General features: G+C 42.2%; 1 protein-coding gene across 6 annotated transcripts in view; it reads left to right on the top strand.

The window, feature by feature from the left end:
- Positions 1–19,048, top strand: part of LOC124596484 (thiamine transporter 1-like) — a 611,894-nt gene that overhangs the window by 203,604 nt on the left and 389,242 nt on the right. For all 6 annotated transcript variants that reach the window (XM_047135630.1, XM_047135633.1, XM_047135629.1 and 3 more), the window contains exon 2: positions 6,693–6,840. In XM_047135630.1, the coding sequence (XP_046991586.1) occupies positions 6,715–6,840 (126 nt within the window). In that variant the 5' untranslated portion in view covers positions 6,693–6,714. The remainder of the gene's footprint in view (positions 1–6,692; positions 6,841–19,048) is intronic.

Raw genomic sequence — 19,048 nt, 5'->3', positions numbered from 1 at the left:
AGAAATAACATCTCCAATGCTTGTATTTTTTATTCATTTCTTTTTGTTACAGGCAATTATTGACTTCCAAATGTTTTGTAGAACTTAGAGAGAATTTTCTTTCTTACTTTAGTTCCTGAGGTTCTATATACTGTTCTGTTAACATAATGAAATCTTTCTGCTTTCTTTTGTGCGTCCATTTCTATCATGAATGAGATACTTTGTTATTAATATAATAGAGGGAAACATTCCACGTGGGAAAAATTATATTTAAAAACAAAGATGAGGTGACTTACCGAACGAAAGCGCTGGCAGGTCGATAGACACACAAACAAACACAAACATACACACAAAATTCAAGCTTTCGCAACAAACTGTTGCCTCATCGGGAAAGAGGGAAGGAGAGGGAAAGACGAAAGGAAGTGGGTTTTAAGGGAGAGGGTAAGGAGTCATTCCAATCCCGGGAGCGGAAAGTCTTACCTTAGGGGGGAAAAAAGGACAGGTATACACTCGCGCACACACACACATACAGACACAAGCAGATGTCTGCTTGTGTCTGTATGTGTGTGTGTGTGCGCGAGTGTATACCTGTCCTTTTTTCCCCCTAAGGTAAGACTTTCCGCTCCCGGGATTGGAATGACTCCTTACCCTCTCCCTTAAAACCCACTTCCTTTCGTCTTTCCCTCTCCTTCCCTCTTTCCCGATGAGGCAACAGTTTGTTGCGAAAGCTTGAATTTTGTGTGTATGTTTGTGTTTGTTTGTGTGTCTATCGACCTGCCAGCGCTTTCGTTCGGTAAGTCACCTCATCTTTGTTTTTATATATAATACTTTGTTATTACTTTGACAGGGATTGGCTCCTAGCTCCCTGAAAGCCATAATGTCTTTTTTCTTCGAAGATACATGCAGATTATATCCCTCAGTGATTGTGGATAAAACATTAACAACTGCCTGGAGTGTGTTCTCAGCTCCAAGGTCATCATGACTTGGGGTGTGTGGCGATTGTTGAACAACTATCAGATTTTTTTTTTTTTTTAATTTATTATTATTATTATTATGGAGACTCAAGTTTAAGCTTTAATTAGAAGCAAACCAATAGACCTATCGTAAAGTGAGTTGCACCAGTATTTTTCTTGGTTTGTTCTGGATTAGGCTATATGGAGCAGTCTTCGTTTTAAAGTTCAATATATATATTTTTATTGTATTTTGTAGTAAGGATTGTCTGATTTTTGGCATCTTCGCTATGATCTGCTCACTTTGAAACTATATAGCTTGGAATGTAAATGTCCGATATTAATGAAATTTTAATACATTACAGGCACATATATTGGTAGTGGAAAATCTCAAGTTACAGAATTTTTCAATCATGCAAAGGAAAGTTATGACTTTTCTAAAACAACTTTTTCTGAGCGCTGGATAAACATGTGACAGAAAGTGTGGGTTTGTTTTGAAGGTCTCGTTTGTTTTTTATTTATTAAGTTATTTTTATTCATTCATTCATAGATACCCCCCTATGAACCATGGACCTTGCCGTTGGTGGGGAGGCTTGCATGCCTCGGCGATACAGATAGCCGTACCGTAGGTGCAACCACAACGGAGGGGTATCTGTTGAGAGGCCAGACAAACATGTGGTTCCTGAAGAGGGGCAGCAGCCTTTTCAGTAGTTGCAAGGGCAACATTCTGGATGATTGACTGATTTGGCCTTGTAACAATAACAAAACGGCCTTGCTGTGCTGGTACTGCAAACGGCTGAAAGCAAGGGGAAACTACAGCTGTAATTTTTCCCGAGGGCATGCATCTTTACTGTATGATTAAATGATGATGGCGTCCTCTTGGGTAAAATATTCCGGAGGTAAAATAGTCCCCCATTCGGATCTCCGGGCGGGGACTACTCAAGAGGATGTCGTTATCAGGAGAAAGAAAACTGGCGTTCTACGGATCGGAGTGTGGAATGTCTGATCCCTTAATCGGGCAGGTAGATTAGAAAATTTAAAAAGGGAAATGGATAGGTTGAAGTTAGATATAGTGGGAATTAGTGAAGTTCGGTGGCAGGAGGAACAAGACTTCTGGTCAGGTGACTACAGGGTTATAAACACAAAATCAAATAGGGGTAATGCAGGAGTAGGTTTAATAATGAATAGGAAAATAGGAATGCGGGTAAGCTACTACAAACAGCATAGTGAACGCATTATTGTGGCCAAGATAGATACGAAGCCCACACCTACTACAGTAGTACAAGTTTATATGCCAACTAGCTCTGCAGATGACGAAGAAATTGAAGAAATGTATGATGAAATAAAAGAAATTATTCAGATACTGAAGGGAGACGAAAATTTAATAGTCATGGGTGACTGGAATTCGAGTGTAGGAAAAGGGAGAGAGGGAAATGTAGTAGGTGAATATGGATTGGGGCTAAGAAATGAAAGAGGAAGCCGCCTGGTAGAATTTTGCACAGAGCACAACATAATCATAGCTAACACTTGGTTTAAGAATCATGAAAGAAGGTTGTATACATGGAAAAACCCTGGAAATCCTAAAAGGTATCAGATAGATTATATAATGGTAAGACAGAGATTTAGGAACCAGGTTTTAAATTGTAAGACATTTCCAGGGGCAGATGTGGACTCTGACCACAATCTATTGGTTATGACCTGTAGATTAAAACTGAAGAAACTGCAAAAAGGTGGGAATTTAAGGATATGGGACCTGGATAAACTGAAAGAACCAGAGGTTGTACAGAGTTTCAGGGAGAGCATAAGGGAACAATTGGCAGGAATGGGGGAAAGAAATACAGTAGAAGAAGAATGGGTAGCTTTGAGGGATGAAGTAGCGAAGGCAGCAGAGGATCAAGTAGGTAAAAAGACGAGGGCTAGTAGAAATCCTTGGGTAACAGAAGAAATATTGAATTTAATTGATGAAAGGAGAAAATATAAAAATGCAGTAAATGAAGCAGGCAAAAAGGAATACAAACGTCTCAAAAAAGAGATCGACAGGAAGTGCAAAATGGTTAAGCAGGGATGGCTAGAGGACAAATGTAAGGATGTAGAGGCCTATCTCACTAGGGGTAAGATAGATACTGCCTACAGGAAAATTAGAGAGACCTTTGGAGATAAGAGAACGACTTGTATGAATATCAAGAGCTCAGATGGAAACTCAGTTCTAAGCAAAGAAGAGAAAGCAGAAAGGTGGAAGGAGTATATAGAGGGTCTATACAAGGGCGATGTACTTGAGGACAATATTATGGAAATGGAAGAGGATGTAGATGAAGATGAAATGGGAGATATGATACTGCGTGAAGAGTTTGACAGAGCACTGAAAGACCTGAGTCTTGGGAGAGCCAGTCATGACAAAACTCTACCATCTGGTGAGCAAGATGTATGAAACAGCCGAAATACCCTCAGACTTCAAGAAGAATATAATAATTCCAATCCCAAAGAAAGTAGGTGTTGACAGATGTGAAAATTACCGAACTATCAGTTTAATAAGTCACAGCTGCAAAATACCAACACGAATTCTTTACAGACGAATGGAAAAACTAGTAGAAGCCAACCTCGGGGAAGATCAGTTTGGATTCCGTAGAAACACTGGAACATGTGAGGCAATACTGACCTTACGACTTATCTTAGAAGAAAGATTAAGGAAAAGCAAACCTACATTTCTAGCATTTGTAGACTTAGAGAAAGCTTTTGACAATGTTGACTGGAATACTCTCTTTCAAATTCTAAAGGTGGCAGGGGTAAAATACAGGGAGCAAAAGGCTATTTACAATTTGTACAGAAACCAGATGGCAGTTATAAGTGTCGAGGGACATGAAAGGGAAGCAGTGGTTGGGAAGGGAGTAAGACAGGGTTGTAGCCTCTCCCCGATGTTGTTCAATCTGTATATTGAGCAAGCAGTAAAGGAAACAAAAGAAAAATTCGGAGTAGGTATTAAAATTCATGGAGAAGAAATAAAAACTTTGAGGTTCGGCAATGACATTGTAATTCTGTCAGAGACAGCAAAAGACTTGGAAGAGCAGTTGAATGGAATGGACAGTGTCTTGAAAGGAGGATATAAGATGAACATCAACAAAAGCAAAACAAGGATAATGGAATGTAGTCTAAGTCGGGTGATGCTGAGGGAATTAGATTAGGAAATGAGACACTTAAAGTAGTAAAGGAGTTTTGCTATTTGGGGAGCAAAATAACTGATGATGGTTGAAGTAGAGAGGATATAAAATATAGACTGGCAATGGCAAGGAAAGTGTTTCTGAAGAAAAAAAATTTGTTAACATCGAGTATAGATTTAAGTGTCAGGAAGTTATTTCTGAAAGTATTTGTATGCAGTGTAGCCATGTATGGAAGTGAAACATGGACGATAAGTAGTTTGGACAAGAAGAGAATAGAAGCTTTCGAAATGTGGTGCTACATAAGAATGCTGAAGATTAGATGGGTAGATCACATAACAAATGAGGAAGTATTGAATAGGATTGGGGAGAAGAGACGTTTGTGGCACAACTTGACCAGAAGAAGGGATCGGTTGGTAGGACATGTTCTGAGGCATCAAGGGATCACCAATTTAGTATTGGAGTGCAGTGTGGAGGGTAAAAATCGTAGAGGGAGACCAAGAGATGAATACACTAAGCAGATTCAGAAGGATGTAGGTTGCAGTAGGTACTGGGAGATGAAAAAGCTTGCACAGGATAGAGTAGCATGGAGAGCTGCATCAAACCAGTCTCAGGACTGAAGACCACAACAACAACAACAACAACAACAACATTCATAGATAAGTTTCTTTGTATGGCTGTCGTCATTTCACACACCTGTATGCATCATTTATAATAGAGGTACGTAAGATGATAATGAAAACAGGTTATACAAAATCAATTCATTTTACAAATATTCATATGCACAATTTATCACTGCATTACATAAAACAGAAGAGCCTGAACAAACTAGAGGAATGAATCATAAGACTTCTCCGATAAAACACCTTGGTTTCCTATTTCATGGAGTAAATTACAAACTGCAATGTATTTTGTTGCTTACAAGCTTATCCATCGTTTTTGTCTCCTTTGTAATTGGGCAACCTGCTTATTTATTTGTAATAATTTCATGTTGCATAAACTCTTTAATGGAATAAAAACTATATTTTTGTGATTAGCCTACTATTTGATATATGTTTTAAGTTTGTATGGTTCTTTTATGTTTTTGATCCCTTTTGGCCGTTTATAATAAATTTTGACTCTTTGATAAAGCATAGTGGCTATCTGACTGGGACACATTAAAATGTGCAGTGCCATAAGGCTCCATTTTGGGATTTTTACAGTTTATCATCTTCATCAATGACCTCCAATTTTGTACAAATGTGGCACAACATTTTCCTTTTATGGGCATATGCACCATTGATGAGGTTCTGGGATTCCAGCTTGCTCTCAGATTCCCTGCATATGAGCTCCCTTTGTTTTGTTTCAGAACTGAGATGGTTTCTGTTGCAACATTCAGTTCCGCAGTGAATTTTGCAGTTGTCGTCGTACTTTTCATCACAGTCCTCTTCAGTGACCATATTTCACACTCACTTAACACACATTTTTGTCCAGATGATGACCATTTATGCAGTATAAATCTTCAATACAATGTCTCTTGTCACACCAAACACTTTGTGTTCTTCATAGGTAAGCAGCCAGATTTCACCATCCTGACAACATGATATTTCTATGGTCCAACAGGCCGCCATCTTCAAGTGATAGTGCAACTCACCTGAACGTGGTGGCCAGTTGGACCACAGTAATATCGTGTTGTCAGGATGATGAAATCTCACTGCATACCCTTGAAGAGCATAAACATTTACAACGCGAGAAAAATCTACGTAATAACACCAAACACTTCAGCTACCTTGGTTATGGAAGCACCCACCATACGGTCTCCAACAAATGACCCACATTCAGATTCACATGACTGTGACATAATGCACTGACAGCTACCCAGAACAGTGTTCCAATGATGACTGACACTAGCAATGTATGAAGGACACTATATGAGTGTCATTCACTGACAAATACAAAAGTGCAACCTGCAGGCTTGGCTATCATCTACATTTATGTTCAAGCATGAACTTCTGTTTTTTTTGCAACCTTTGTAATTTAAAAGTGGAAAAGAAACTGTTTCTAGCTTTTAGAACTATTAGTTCCTTCATCAAGGACAAAGAAGGTGAGGTAGGGAAGGTTGGAAAGGATGGGCATGGATTTAGAGGTCAGGATGAGAATGATGAGGATAAGGCCACATTTCTGGGATTTTGGTTGTGGTACTTTATTCTATCTGTAATTTTCTACTTTCCTCAGAAGTACCTTACTAGCCACTCCTGTGATTTGTTGAAGTAATTGGACTAAAGGATATAAATTATGGTTGACAATGATATTTGTATTAAATGTAATCTAGAGATGGGTAAAACATTCTCGGTTAACTTGACACAGTAAATTGACTGATAACTTTTTATTGGAGGATTCAGTCACCAAAGACTTTGTAGCCTTAATGTAGAAGTAATTCAAATAATTATCAATGTGATTGATTAAATTAGCAGTAGCCATAATTGGTTTTTAATGTACTTTATAGAAGTAGTCTGCCACTGTTGCCTTTGCCTGTTGTATCATTGAAGGAACTTATTCTGTAGTTTTTTGTCATGGAAACAAAAACTTCTAATCTCTTCTTGTTAACTAATTTCACTGTAATTTTTAACAGCTGTTATCCTGTGTATGGAGATATGGAACTGTGGGCAAAGACATCACTTTTGCTGTGTTCCTTTGGATTCCTGAAAGAGTTCAGGCCATCTGAACCTTTCATAACCAGCTTCTTATTAGGGCCATGGAAAAATTTTACTGAAGAACAGGTAAATATCTGTGTAGATATAAGATATACACCATCAGTCCAAAAAGTTCCGAAACTGGTTTTATTCCTGGCATGAAGTGACATCGTTGAACTAACTATTTGGCAGCTTTAACTGACAACAGTAAACAATAGATGTGTTTTTGACCAGGCAATGTTAGGTAGTGGGTGTGCAGCTGTAATGTGTCAGCATGGCCATGTCACAAATTGCTGTCGAGCAACATTTCTAAATCAAGTGTTGAAAGATATTCTCCACAATGTTTTGAAGAAGAGAAAAGTGTGTGTATAGTTTGTCCTGTACACCTTGACTCCCAAACAAACACGATGCATGAATAACTCCTGTCACTTGAGTGAAACAATTATCACTGGTGATGAGATTTGGTGTTATCAATACAAACCTACCACAAAATGACAAAGTGTAGAAATCCACATAAAGGCTCAATGTTCAGACAAAGTAACTGACATTCAAATCAACATGATGTGTAAGTTGAAGAGTGACAATTTTACATGGTTGTGTGAACATTCGGTGCCTTATACTCAAGTGGGTGAAGACTATGTAGAACACCTGAAGCATTTAAACCGCCATCTTAACTTTTCAATATTTTTTGTTAATCCAGGTTTGAAGTTTTTTGGATGGTGGGATATCATTTACAACAAAGATTAATGTTTTGAATGTGTTAGTGTAGATAAAGTTTATGAGATAAATGGAAAGAGAATTCTAACTAATGAGTACATAGTTGTATTTCTGATACAGAGTTTATCAAATTTATTGTTTTGTGGTATATAAATATTCAACAAATCATGGTATGTGCAGTTTGCACTTTTTTTCTCTTTTTGATATATACTGCCAGTTTTTTATCACTTGTGTGGTTATTTGTTGTTTAGAGGTATCTTCCCATGTCAGGTCACTGCTAATCCTATTTTATTCTTTGATTTAAAGCTTAAGCAATGTTTATCTTTGCGCTTCAGTGTTATTTTTATATGCACTTGAGAAAGTAGGGACTTGCAAAATAAATCATTTGCATGATTAAATTGTGTGGAAGAGAACTGTTCAGTTTATCTTCAGTATTAGTCACTTGACGAGCTCTGGGGCATCTGTGGTGCCTTTATTATACTCTGTTGCAGCCCCAGTGGCAGTGTAATGAATATTTTCAAGTGTCACTCAAAACTTTATAAGAAACAAATTGGTGGGTAACCGAACCTCAGATCGATCCATCTCACAGACCTAGATATTCTGCTACCGTATGGGATTTTCCCCACTTCCTTAATTTGATGCTTTCTTGGTCTTCCTCACTCCTTTGTATGGTTTTGCTTTGATACTGCACTTACAATATGTTCAAAGGTTGTGCCTGATTTTAGAGTGTTGCCTGTTTACAGATTTTTGGATCTTTTTCTTCACTGTAAATTATTGTTCCTTTCATTGCAGTTCAGCTGATTGCTATGCTTGATTGTTTTCTGGTTTTGATTCAAATGTCTACTATTAACTGCACTGGTGCTATTTCTCTCAATATTAATTCATGACCAAACAAGACAGTTAGACAGTATCCTTTTTTTGATTTTACTAGTCAACTTGTCTACAGAGAGCCCCTTTCCTCTTGCTCCATTTGCAAGGAGAACAGGAAAGGAAATGACTAGTAGTGGTACAGGACACCCTCTGCCATGTGCCATACAGTGGCGCACAGAGAGTGGATGTAGATGTAGATATAGAAGTTCAACTTCTCCCCCCAGGGATCTCGCTGCTCTTTGGTGCTGAAGTGCTCGGTTACCACGGGGCCCCAGCCTTTGCATCATCTTTCACTTGTGTGCTGTATGTCTGTCCTCTTTTCCCCTCCACTTCAGTGTTTGAGCTTCTCTTCTTCTTCTTCTTCTTCCTCCTCCTCCTCCTCCTCCTTCTTATGTGTTCCTGAAGCTGGCCCATGCATCTGACGTGTAACGGGTGACTGACAGCGTAACGCGTAATTCAGAGCCCTGGGTTGACTGGTAGGGTTCACACACATCCCCTGGTACAGGCCAGGCCAAAGGAGGGGAGATTGCCTGAGCTGTTACCTTCCCAAATTGCTGATTGGTCCCTCTGCCAGGTGTTTAGCTCCCCCCCACTCCCCACCCCCACCCCTCTGAGGAAGGTGGGGGGGGGGGGGGGTTGGAAGGAGTGCACCGTCAGAGAAGCTGGCAGTCATGGGGGATTTTCTAGCCAATCGTTCTCACAGCCAATGGCTATGAAACATAAACGGACTGAGGCTGACGATTCAGACTCTCCCAGCTGCACCACGGTTCCTCGTCGTTTGACATTCTGAAGACAGTCAATCCTTTGTAACAGTAAATCTGTTTCTTATTTGGAAAGGTGTTTATGCAATTGCCGGCCCTATGAAATTCTGCTCTCGTTTATGCAAAGGTACTTTACTTTTGGAGACTATTTCTGATTCTCAAGCACTACAATTGCTTGCCACTTTGCTTCTCCGCGACTATCCTGTTTGTGTTGAGGCCCATAGAACTCTGAATTCTTCCTGTGGTGTTATTTACACTAGGCTGCTTGATGGTTTGACCGAGGCAGAAATCCAAACGTACCTCTCTGATCAGGGTGTCATTGCCGTCGATCGGGTTACGAAAAAGGTAGATACATCCTTAATGCCCACACACACACTTTTTCTCACCTTTGATAGATGGGTGCTTCCATCCAAGATCAAAGCAGGCTATGAAGTTACCACAGCCTGACTGTACATTCTGAACCCAATGCACTGCCACCAGTGCCATCATTTCAACCACACTCGAATGTCTTGACACCCGGCCAAATGTGTAACCTGTGGTAGGGATGCACATGAGAACGATTGTCCACCTCCTCGTCTCCCATGTATCAGCTGCAATGGCGACAATACTGCCTCCTCTCGAAATTGTCTTATGTATCTCATGAGCGGGCTGTCCAGGAGATCTGGGTAAAGGAAAAAGTGCTTATCCAGTCACTCACGAGTTACTGGCTAGTCACAAATCCTGCGTTCTACCATCTGGCACTTAAAGTACTGGTATTGCTACATCTTGCTCCGTGAAGGACATGGCCAAGCAGACATGCAACCTCAAATGCAGCTCTGAGGCTGCAAAATTGCCCAGTGTCGTGGTAGCATCTCTGTCTCCTCATCTAGCTGTGCAACAAGCCACAAGACAGTCACCTGCCATGGCAAAGTTATGTGCTACACAACTGGCAGGCCGGAAACGACAGAAGGAATACTCCTACGAAGACTTCCTACATGCCTCCAGCCAACAAACATCTGAGTCTTTCTATGGCAACTGGAAAGGCTCCAAGAATCAAAGGCAGACCGTCTTCTTCTTTATCCACTTGGAGGTCCTCTTCGATGGTGCCACCACATGATAACTTTACGCGGCCAATCTCAGTGTTACCTGTGCACACCACCATTCTTTTTCTGCAGATCGGTATAGGGAGAATGCCAATGCTTCTGTAGATCTGATGGAGCAGGATCCTCCAGCCTCTGCACCCTGTAACAGCGAGTCTTTGAAGGCTGGCACTCCGCAGCCACCGAGGTGACACCCCTTCATTTTTTCCCCTCATCCCCTTTCTTTGTTATGACTCTCCTTCAATGGAACATTCGTGGACTTCGATCAAACAAAGAGGATCTATGGTTGCTCTTAGAATCACAACATTTGCTTGTTCTCTGTCTCCAGGAAACAAAATTGACCATGACCACTTTGAGCTCTTGCATTGCTTTCTGGTCCATTTTGACCTTCCCCTCGTGGATGGCATTCCATCTCATGGGGGAGCCATGCTACTCGTATGGGATGACATTCATAGTAAACCCATTTCCCTGACTACTTAACTTAAGCTGTTGCAGTTCACCTTTTCCTTCTTCATGTGACCTTTACCCTTTGTACCATTTACATGCCTCCGTCATTTGAAGTCACCAGGGCAGACTTCCCCCAGCTTATTGGGTTTCTACCTTACTCCTTTCTGCTGCTCAGTGACTTTAAAGCACACCATTCCCTTTGGGGTTCTCCCAGAACCTGTCAGAGAGGTGCCCTCTTGGCTGACACATTCTCAATTAACTTCATTCCCTCTGCCTTAACACAGGAGCACCCACATTCCTTTCAGACTCCACACTCACTCACTCATTCTCATCTGAACCTATCCTTTTGCACTGCCCAGCTTGCCCATTGTCTCGAGTGCTCAGGTCTCTCTGATATATACGTGAGCAACCATTTCCCATGTGCTGTCCGTTTGCTGACACATACCCCACATGCGTGCACACTCAAATGGCAGCTTACTAAGGCTGACTGGAGGCTTTATTCCTCCCTGGTGACCTTCGACAAACAACATTTTCCTAGTTTTGATGACCAGATAGAATATTTTATGAACGTTATCCTTACCACCACAGAACATTCCATTCCTCGCACTTCCTCTTTACCACGCTGTGTCCCAATCCCTTGGTGGACCTTGGTGGACCGAAGTGTGCTGCAACGCAACTTGTGCGTGGAGACGTGCTCTCTGTATTTTTATCCGTCATCCTACAGTGGAAAACTGCATTCATTTTGAACAGTTGCATGCACAGTGTTGTAGTGTTCTTTGGGATAGTGAAAAAACTAGCTGGATTTCATTCACTGGTTCTTTTAACAGTTACACTTCGTCTTCCATCATGTGGGCTAACCTCCGACAGCTCTCTGGGCCCAAGATCCATTCCTCAATTTCTGGACTGACGGTAGCCAACGATGTCATAGTGGAACCTATTGCTATCTCCAACACCTTGGGCCATCATTTTGCAGACATCCAGCCTTCCTTCATCAGAAACGAACAGAGAAAGCTTGTGTGATTCCCTTCTCTTCTGAGAATCGGGAGTGCTGCAATGCCACCTTTACTATGTGAGAGCTATATCGTCTTCTCACTTCATCCCGATCCTTTGTGAAAGGGCCAGACAGCATTCACATTCAAGTATTACAGCACCTTTCTCCTGCGTGCAAACACTTTCTGCTTCATACATACAACTGCGTCTGGGCAGAGTGCATGCTGGTGTGAAGCCACTGTCATACCTACACCTAAACTTGGTAAGGACAAAAAACTTCCTTCTAGCTACTGCCCGATTTCTCTCTTCAGCTGTGTTTGCATCTTATTTATGCAATTTATTAAGCGTTGAACTGTGTGGCTTTTGAGCATGCCATTATACAGTTGACTGCCTCGTCACTTTGTCCACCCTTGCCACGAATGGTTTTCTGCAGAAATCGCAGACTGTGTCTGTGTTTTTTTGATTTGGAGAGAGCTTAAGACACCTACAAGAGGACTGGTACCTTCCGTACTCACTATATGTGGGGCTTTCCAGGCTACGTGCCTCGTTTCTTTCAGAAATTTTTAAAAGACCCAGTTTTCGAGGTACACGTGGGTTCTGCATCGTCGGACACCTTTACCCAGGAAGACGGTGGGTCTCAGGGTTCAATCATGAGCGTGGTCCTTTTTAGTATTGCCATTAATCCTATAATGGCCTGTCTCCTGCTGGGCATATTCACTCTCCTCGTGTCGACTTGTCTCATCGAGCAGTGTCTTCAGCGATGTCTCGACCATCTTTACTCGTGGAGCATTGACAGTGGCTTTCGTTTTTCTGCTGACAAAACCATTTGTTTGAATTTCTGACGGTGCAATTGTTTTCTTCCACTATCTTTACATCTTTGGCCAGTTGCTCCTTAGTTCATCGGAAATACGAAGTTCCTGGGGCTCCTGCTCGATAGAAAACTTCCCGGGCCGTCCCTCGTCTTACGTGGCAGCCCACCTTATGCGGTCCCTCAATGTCCTGTGTGTCCTCGATGGTACTTTCTGGGGAACAGGTCGAACCACCCTCACTCCTCCGTTTATACTGGTCCTTTGTCCATTCAGATCTAGACTATGGGTGTTTTGCTTATGCATCTGCATTTCTACGCCTCTTATACCATCTTAGTACTATCCTCCACCGTCGTGGCATCTGTTTGGTCACTGGCACTGGCACTGGCACTGGCACTGGCACTGGCACTGTATGCAGAAGCTGCCAACTACTGCTGTCCTACTGCCACGACTTTCTTCTCAACAGATACACGTGCTATTTGTCTGCTATGCACAGCCACCCATCTTATGCCTCCTCCTTTGATCACCAGTATGGGACGCGTCCCTCTTCTGTTATCTCCTGGAGTTCACTTTCATCTCCTGCTCCAGCAGCTAGCTGCAACTTTCCCGGTGGGTGTGAACCCTTCACCACCTTGGCTTCGTGTGGCAACCCTTGTTAACCTTGCCCTTCATTTGCTTCCTAAGGACACTACTGCAGCCTCGCTCTATCATCTTCAGTTTCACAAACTTTGCACGCAACTTTGTGATAGTACCTTTGTATGCACTGACGGCTCTCGGACTGACCGTGGTGTCAGGTGTGCCTTCCTCGTTGTCACCGACATTTTTTGGTATCAGCTTCTGGAACAGTGCTCAGTATTTACAGCAGATCTCTTTGCCCTATATCGAACCACACAGTACGTGCGGCGACGTAGGCTTTTCGGTTGCGTAATATGCTCAGACTCTCGTAGTGCCCTTCGGAGGCTCCGTGTGCTGCACACCGTCCGTCCCTTAGTGCGACAGGTCTAGTAAAGCTGTCACCTGCTCACTCTTAATGGAGCCACTGTGATCTTTATGGGGATCCTGGCCACTTCGGTCTGGCAGAAAAAGAGGCTGTCGATGTTGCTGCTGATGCTGCAGTCCTCGTACCATAACCCACTAGTGCTTACATTCCGTCCGATGATGTCTGTGTTGCCATCTGTCAGCGAGTGGTGTCACTTTGCCGCCACTGCTGGTCCTTCCTTCGTCGGAACTTGCTGTGGGTTATTAAGCCTCTCCCAGCAGCTCAGACAACCTCCTCTTGGCTCTCTTGCCCTTCTTGCCACGAGGAGACCATTTTAATTAGGTTTTGTGTTGAGAACTGTCTTTTTATCCATTTGTTAAGTGGTGCTCCCCCACCACTTTGTGCACATTGCACTCAACTTTTTACGGCCCACCATTTCCTGACGGAATGCTCTTTTTTTAACCATTAATGTTCTTGTTTGTATTTGCTGTATGAGTTATCAGCTGTTTTAGCAAACGAAGTGTGGGCTTTTGACTGCGTTTTACTTTTTACACATCGTAGCAATATGGCGAAGGCCATTTAGTTTTTATTTCTGGACCTCAATTTGCCTGTGGTGTATTTTATAGACTTTTCTCCTCATCTCTGTTTCGAGCTGCCTTCTCTTCCATTGTTTGGGATTGACGTGTAGTTGTTTTCAACTCCTCTCTTTGTATTAGTGTTCTACAGTTTTGACCTGGATGTATGTGACCCTAGTTGTTTTTGCACCCTAAAAAAATCTCTAAATTTCTTTATTAGTATGTTTTACCAGATAGATCTGGACTCATTATAATTGTCTTCTTTATATCTGAGATCCATGTGGCCACAAGTGGATCTACATGGAATCCAGTTTAGCCATGGCTGTGCACCTATTCACAGAACTCTCTTTTTCTTGATGAGTTCCTAATCCAGAATTTTGTGCATCTACGGGTTGGCCAAAATAGAAGTGGTCTAGGCATTTGCACACCAGATACCAATCTTTTCATTATGCAGTGCCTTTTCAGCATACAAGTCAGAATTTTCTTGATAATGGCATATAGACAGGCTGAATCTGAAGAAGTGAAAAGTAGAGTATCCAGATGTCTTGAGTCCATTCCATCCAGAAACTACCAGCAGACTTGAATATGAGGAGATTGGTGTGAAAGCTGTAACTCATGCTCAGCAGAAAATGTGTAAAGATAAAGCAGCAAATCCCATATGAGAACATTTTATTACAGCAATCTTTTAATTCTTTCTCTCTCTCTCTCTCTCTCTCTCACACACACACACACACACACACACACACACACACACACACACACACACACGCACACACCCCTAATCAGCGTTGTAATTTTGCCTGACCTTTCTGCAGACTGTCCTTTGCGTGGACAGCGCTTTCTAGTTGTTGGATTCATTTCAGACAGTTTCCTAAAGATATTGTCAAGAAATCCTAAAAATACTTTCTGTGCCAATTTTATTTTGATCAACTTTCTATGATTTCATCTTATTCACAGGAGCAAAATCACCCATTCATGGATATTACTTGGGGTTCAGATTGTGCAATTTTCACTGAATGCCTTTAGTGCATGTACAGCGCATGATTGGTATTTTGAGACTATGTGCATGTCTTTTTTTTTTAAACAAGCTTTGCATTACCGTTGTAAAATAAATGAAACTTTATATGGTTCCAGAGACCTTTTCCAGTCTCCAACATCTACAGTTTATATACGGTGACTGAAGCAGTGAATGGAAAATTTGTGGCAAAGCCGGGATTCAAACCCGAGTCTCCTCCTCACTAGCCAGATTTGCTACCCACTATGCCACCCTGGCACAGTGTCTTTGCACAGCTGTACGGAGTACCCTGGCATGACTCCCTCCTCAGTCCAAATTCCTGTTCATGCCTCGGCCCATTTGGTATTCCCCCTAAACTCAAACAGCATTGCAAGGACTCGTCAACTACATTGGAAGAACACCTCAGCTTAGGTGTAAATCAGAATTTGTATTGAGGAAGGAGGCATGCTAGGGTGTTCCACGCAGTTGTGCAAAGGCTCTGTTCCAGGGTGGTGTAATGGTTAGTGCATTTGCCAAGTGAGCAGGAGACCTAAGTTTGAATTCCGGCCTTGGTACAAATTTTCGTTTGGCGTTTGTCTGCATATACACATCATAGACATTTGAGATTTGAAAAGGTCTTTGGAATTGTACATAGTTTCATTTGATTAAAAGAGTGTATGCCTGGGTTTCAGATAGGATTCCTCATTTTCTTCAGTGTTGAGGTTCTATTTCAGTACAGTTGGAGATTCTCTGCAATGGTGTTCAAGTTTAGGGGGGGGGGGGGTACCAGGTTGGCTGAGGTGTGAATGGGAATTCGGATTGAGGAAAGAAGCATGCTAAGGTAGTCTGTGCAGTTGTGCAAACCCCTGAATGCCAGGGTAGCATAGTCGCTAGAGTATCAGCCTAATGAGCACGAGCCCCAGGTTCAAATTCCAGCCTTGATACAAATTTTCATTTGTTGCTTCAGTCTGCATATGTACATTTCTTAAGACTTTTTGAATGAGGCATGTAATATTATATGTGATGATAGTGGAATAAATACAATGTGTTAAGTCAATCAATTTGCTTCTGAAAAAAATCCAAAAATAATGTAGGGAAGAGAACAAATAAAACTAATTAATTGTCTTAGAATTTCTGGGTACAACAGTAGGATATGTTAGTGAAATATGAGCTTTTAATACCAGATTATGAGTGCTAGAAGGGACAAAGGGAAACATGCATAAGGGACAAACAGTGGATTAAATCTTTAATTTTTGTCACAATTTGAGGTAGATTGAGGTTAAACAGAAATTTATAGCTGCAGTGGGACTGAAATTTTGAGAAAAAAAATGTTGTGTAGAAGAACCTACATGCAGGAATAAATAGAGAAGAGAGATTTTGGGGCAGTTGTACACACAGTGACCATCGATTGGGGAGGAGAAAAGGGAAATAAAAAGAAATAAAGGAAAATGAGTTGGGGTTAGAATGAGAAGGACAAAGGGCAGGAAGTAACGAGGAGAAACAGAAAGGAGGGGGAGACAAAAGGTTGTTCTCTGAGGAGTTGGTTGAGGAGGAGAAGAATGTACAAAAAGAGAAAGAAGGGAATAAGAGTCCAGTACATGCTGGGCAGTACGTCATTTGCTGAAAGCTTGTCATGTGGTACTGAGCAGAGGATTGGAGTGAGATACAGATGAAGTTTACTCTTCCTACTGCAGGAGTTTGTGTGTGGAAGTTTACTGTATACTTTTAGTACCCTGTCTGATTGTGTCTATTTATTGCCACTTGAGGTTCAATAAATGTGTATAGTGCTGTAAATGCTAATGTGTGCATTGACAAGTAACTTGAATTAATTCTACTAGTGTGTTTCTCTGTATAATGGACTAATTTGCCAGTGCTTAGATGTTAAGTGGTTTCCGCCAGGAGAGAGTAATTGTAAAGTGTCAAATGGGGACATGTCAGGTTCTGCTTGTGTTAACATGTGTTTCCATTGCTCCTCACATGAGGCAGTGCAGTCATTAAAGTGCTGCACTTGTATTCAGGAAGACTGCGGTTGAATTCCATGTCTTGCCATCTGGTTTCTTTAAATTCCTTAAGGCAAATGCTGGGCCGATTCCTTTGAGATGTTTGTGGTCACATCCCTTCCTCAACCTTACCAATCAAAGCTTGTCTTCTGTAACTAATGACCTAATCATTAATGGAATATAGCCCTAATTGTTTACCCTTCATTGCATCCTTCCTTGCTGCTCCTGGTAGTCCTACTGAAGTGTTGGTAAAAACTAACACACAACCATGTTTGGGAAACTGTTATGTATGGTGATCATGTTTACAAATTCATGCCAATTCTAACAGTGCACTACAAGTGTCTTAGAAAGTATTTCTCTTTATAGAGAGATACAAGTAATTTGGAAAAAAGGTTAACTTTTATATCTAGAAATGACTAGAGTGACTTGCTGAAACCTCAACTTCTTGACTAGACTCTTAAATGAATCATCTATATCTCAGCTGGTTACTTTCCTTAAAAATTTGCTAGGAGAACACCCCATTGTAGAATAACTGCAAGGATGTTGTAATATGCAAAGATACCACTATCAGAATAGTAGGAGGAATGCGAAGAATAAGGGAGTTTAAGTGTATGTAACATCATCAAGATAGTAAATGGAGATTGGGAAGAAACAATGAGTTTCATTCTGATCTTTGAGACTATAAAGTTGTTTGAACACACTAAAGCAAGATTTACATATCACAAGATACAGCCCTATGTTCTGGATCTCATTTATTATTATGAATGTCAGAAGTTTGGATTTGTTTAGAGGTAAAGAAAGAAGCAGAAAGTATGCATAAGACGTACTTGAATTTAGTTGGAGATCCCATGCTTCTCCATTCCAGTGTCCCTCACTTACTCCAACTGCCAATCTTTGAGTAGGAGTTGCTCTGTGTTTGCCAAAGTGCATAAAAGCTCAGCATTTAGTTACAAAACAAACATTGTGTGGTGAGCCAAGCAAGGGAGTTGTTTGCTGTTAAATTTTTGATAACCCTGAAAAAAAAATCATTAAGGAATATACACTCCTGGAAATTGAAATAAGAACACCGTGAACTCATTGTCCCAGGAAGGGGAAACTTTATTGACACATTCCTGGGGTCAGATACATCACATGATCACACTGACAGAACCAAAGGCACATAGACACAGGCAACAGAGCATGCACAATGTCGGCACTAGTACAGTGTATATCCACCTTTCGCAGCAATGCAGGCTGCTATTCTCCCATGGAGACGATCGTAGAGATGCTGGATGTAGTCCTGTGGAACGGCTTGCCATGCCATTTCCACCTGGCGCCTCAGTTGGACCAGCGTTCGTGCTGGACGTGCAGACCGCGTGAGACGACGCTTCATCCAGTCCCAAACATGCTCAATGGGGGACAGATCCGGAGATCTTGCTGGCCAGGGTAGTTGACTTACACCTTCTAGAGCACGTTGGGTGGCACGGGATACATGCGGACGTGCATTGTCCTGTTGGAACAGCAAGTTCCCTTGCCGGTCTAGGAATGGTAGAACGATGGGTTCGATGACGGTTTGGATGTTCCGTGCACTATTCAGTGTCCCCTCGACGATCACCAGTGGTGTACGGCCAGTGTAGGAGATCGCTCCCCACACCATGATGCCGGGTGTTGGCCCTGTGTGCCTCGGTCGTATGCAGTCCTGATTGTGGCGCTCACCTGCACGGCGCCAAACACGCATACGACCATCATTGGCACCAAGGCAAAAGCGACTCTCATCGCTGAAGACGACACATCTCCATTCGTCCCTCCATTCACGCCTGTCGCGACACCACTGGAGGCGGGCTGCACGATGTTGGGGCGTGAGCGGAAGACGGCCTAACGGTGTGCGGGACCGTAGCGCAGCTTCATGGAGACGGTTGCGAATGGTCCTCGCCGATACCCCAGGAGCAACAGTGTCCCTAATTTGCTGGGAAGTGGCGGTGCGGTCCCCTACGGCACTGCGTAGGATCCTACGGTCTTGGCGTGCATCCGTGCGTCGCTGCGGTCCGGTCCCAGGTCGACGGGCACGTGCACCTTCCGCCGACCACTGGCGACAACA

This window comes from Schistocerca americana, chromosome 2 (assembly GCF_021461395.2).
Source record: "Schistocerca americana isolate TAMUIC-IGC-003095 chromosome 2, iqSchAmer2.1, whole genome shotgun sequence".
Taxonomy (NCBI): Eukaryota; Metazoa; Arthropoda; class Insecta; order Orthoptera; family Acrididae; genus Schistocerca; species Schistocerca americana.
The sequence above is the reverse complement of the archived record's forward strand: the minus strand, read 5'-3'. Positions and strand labels throughout refer to the sequence as shown.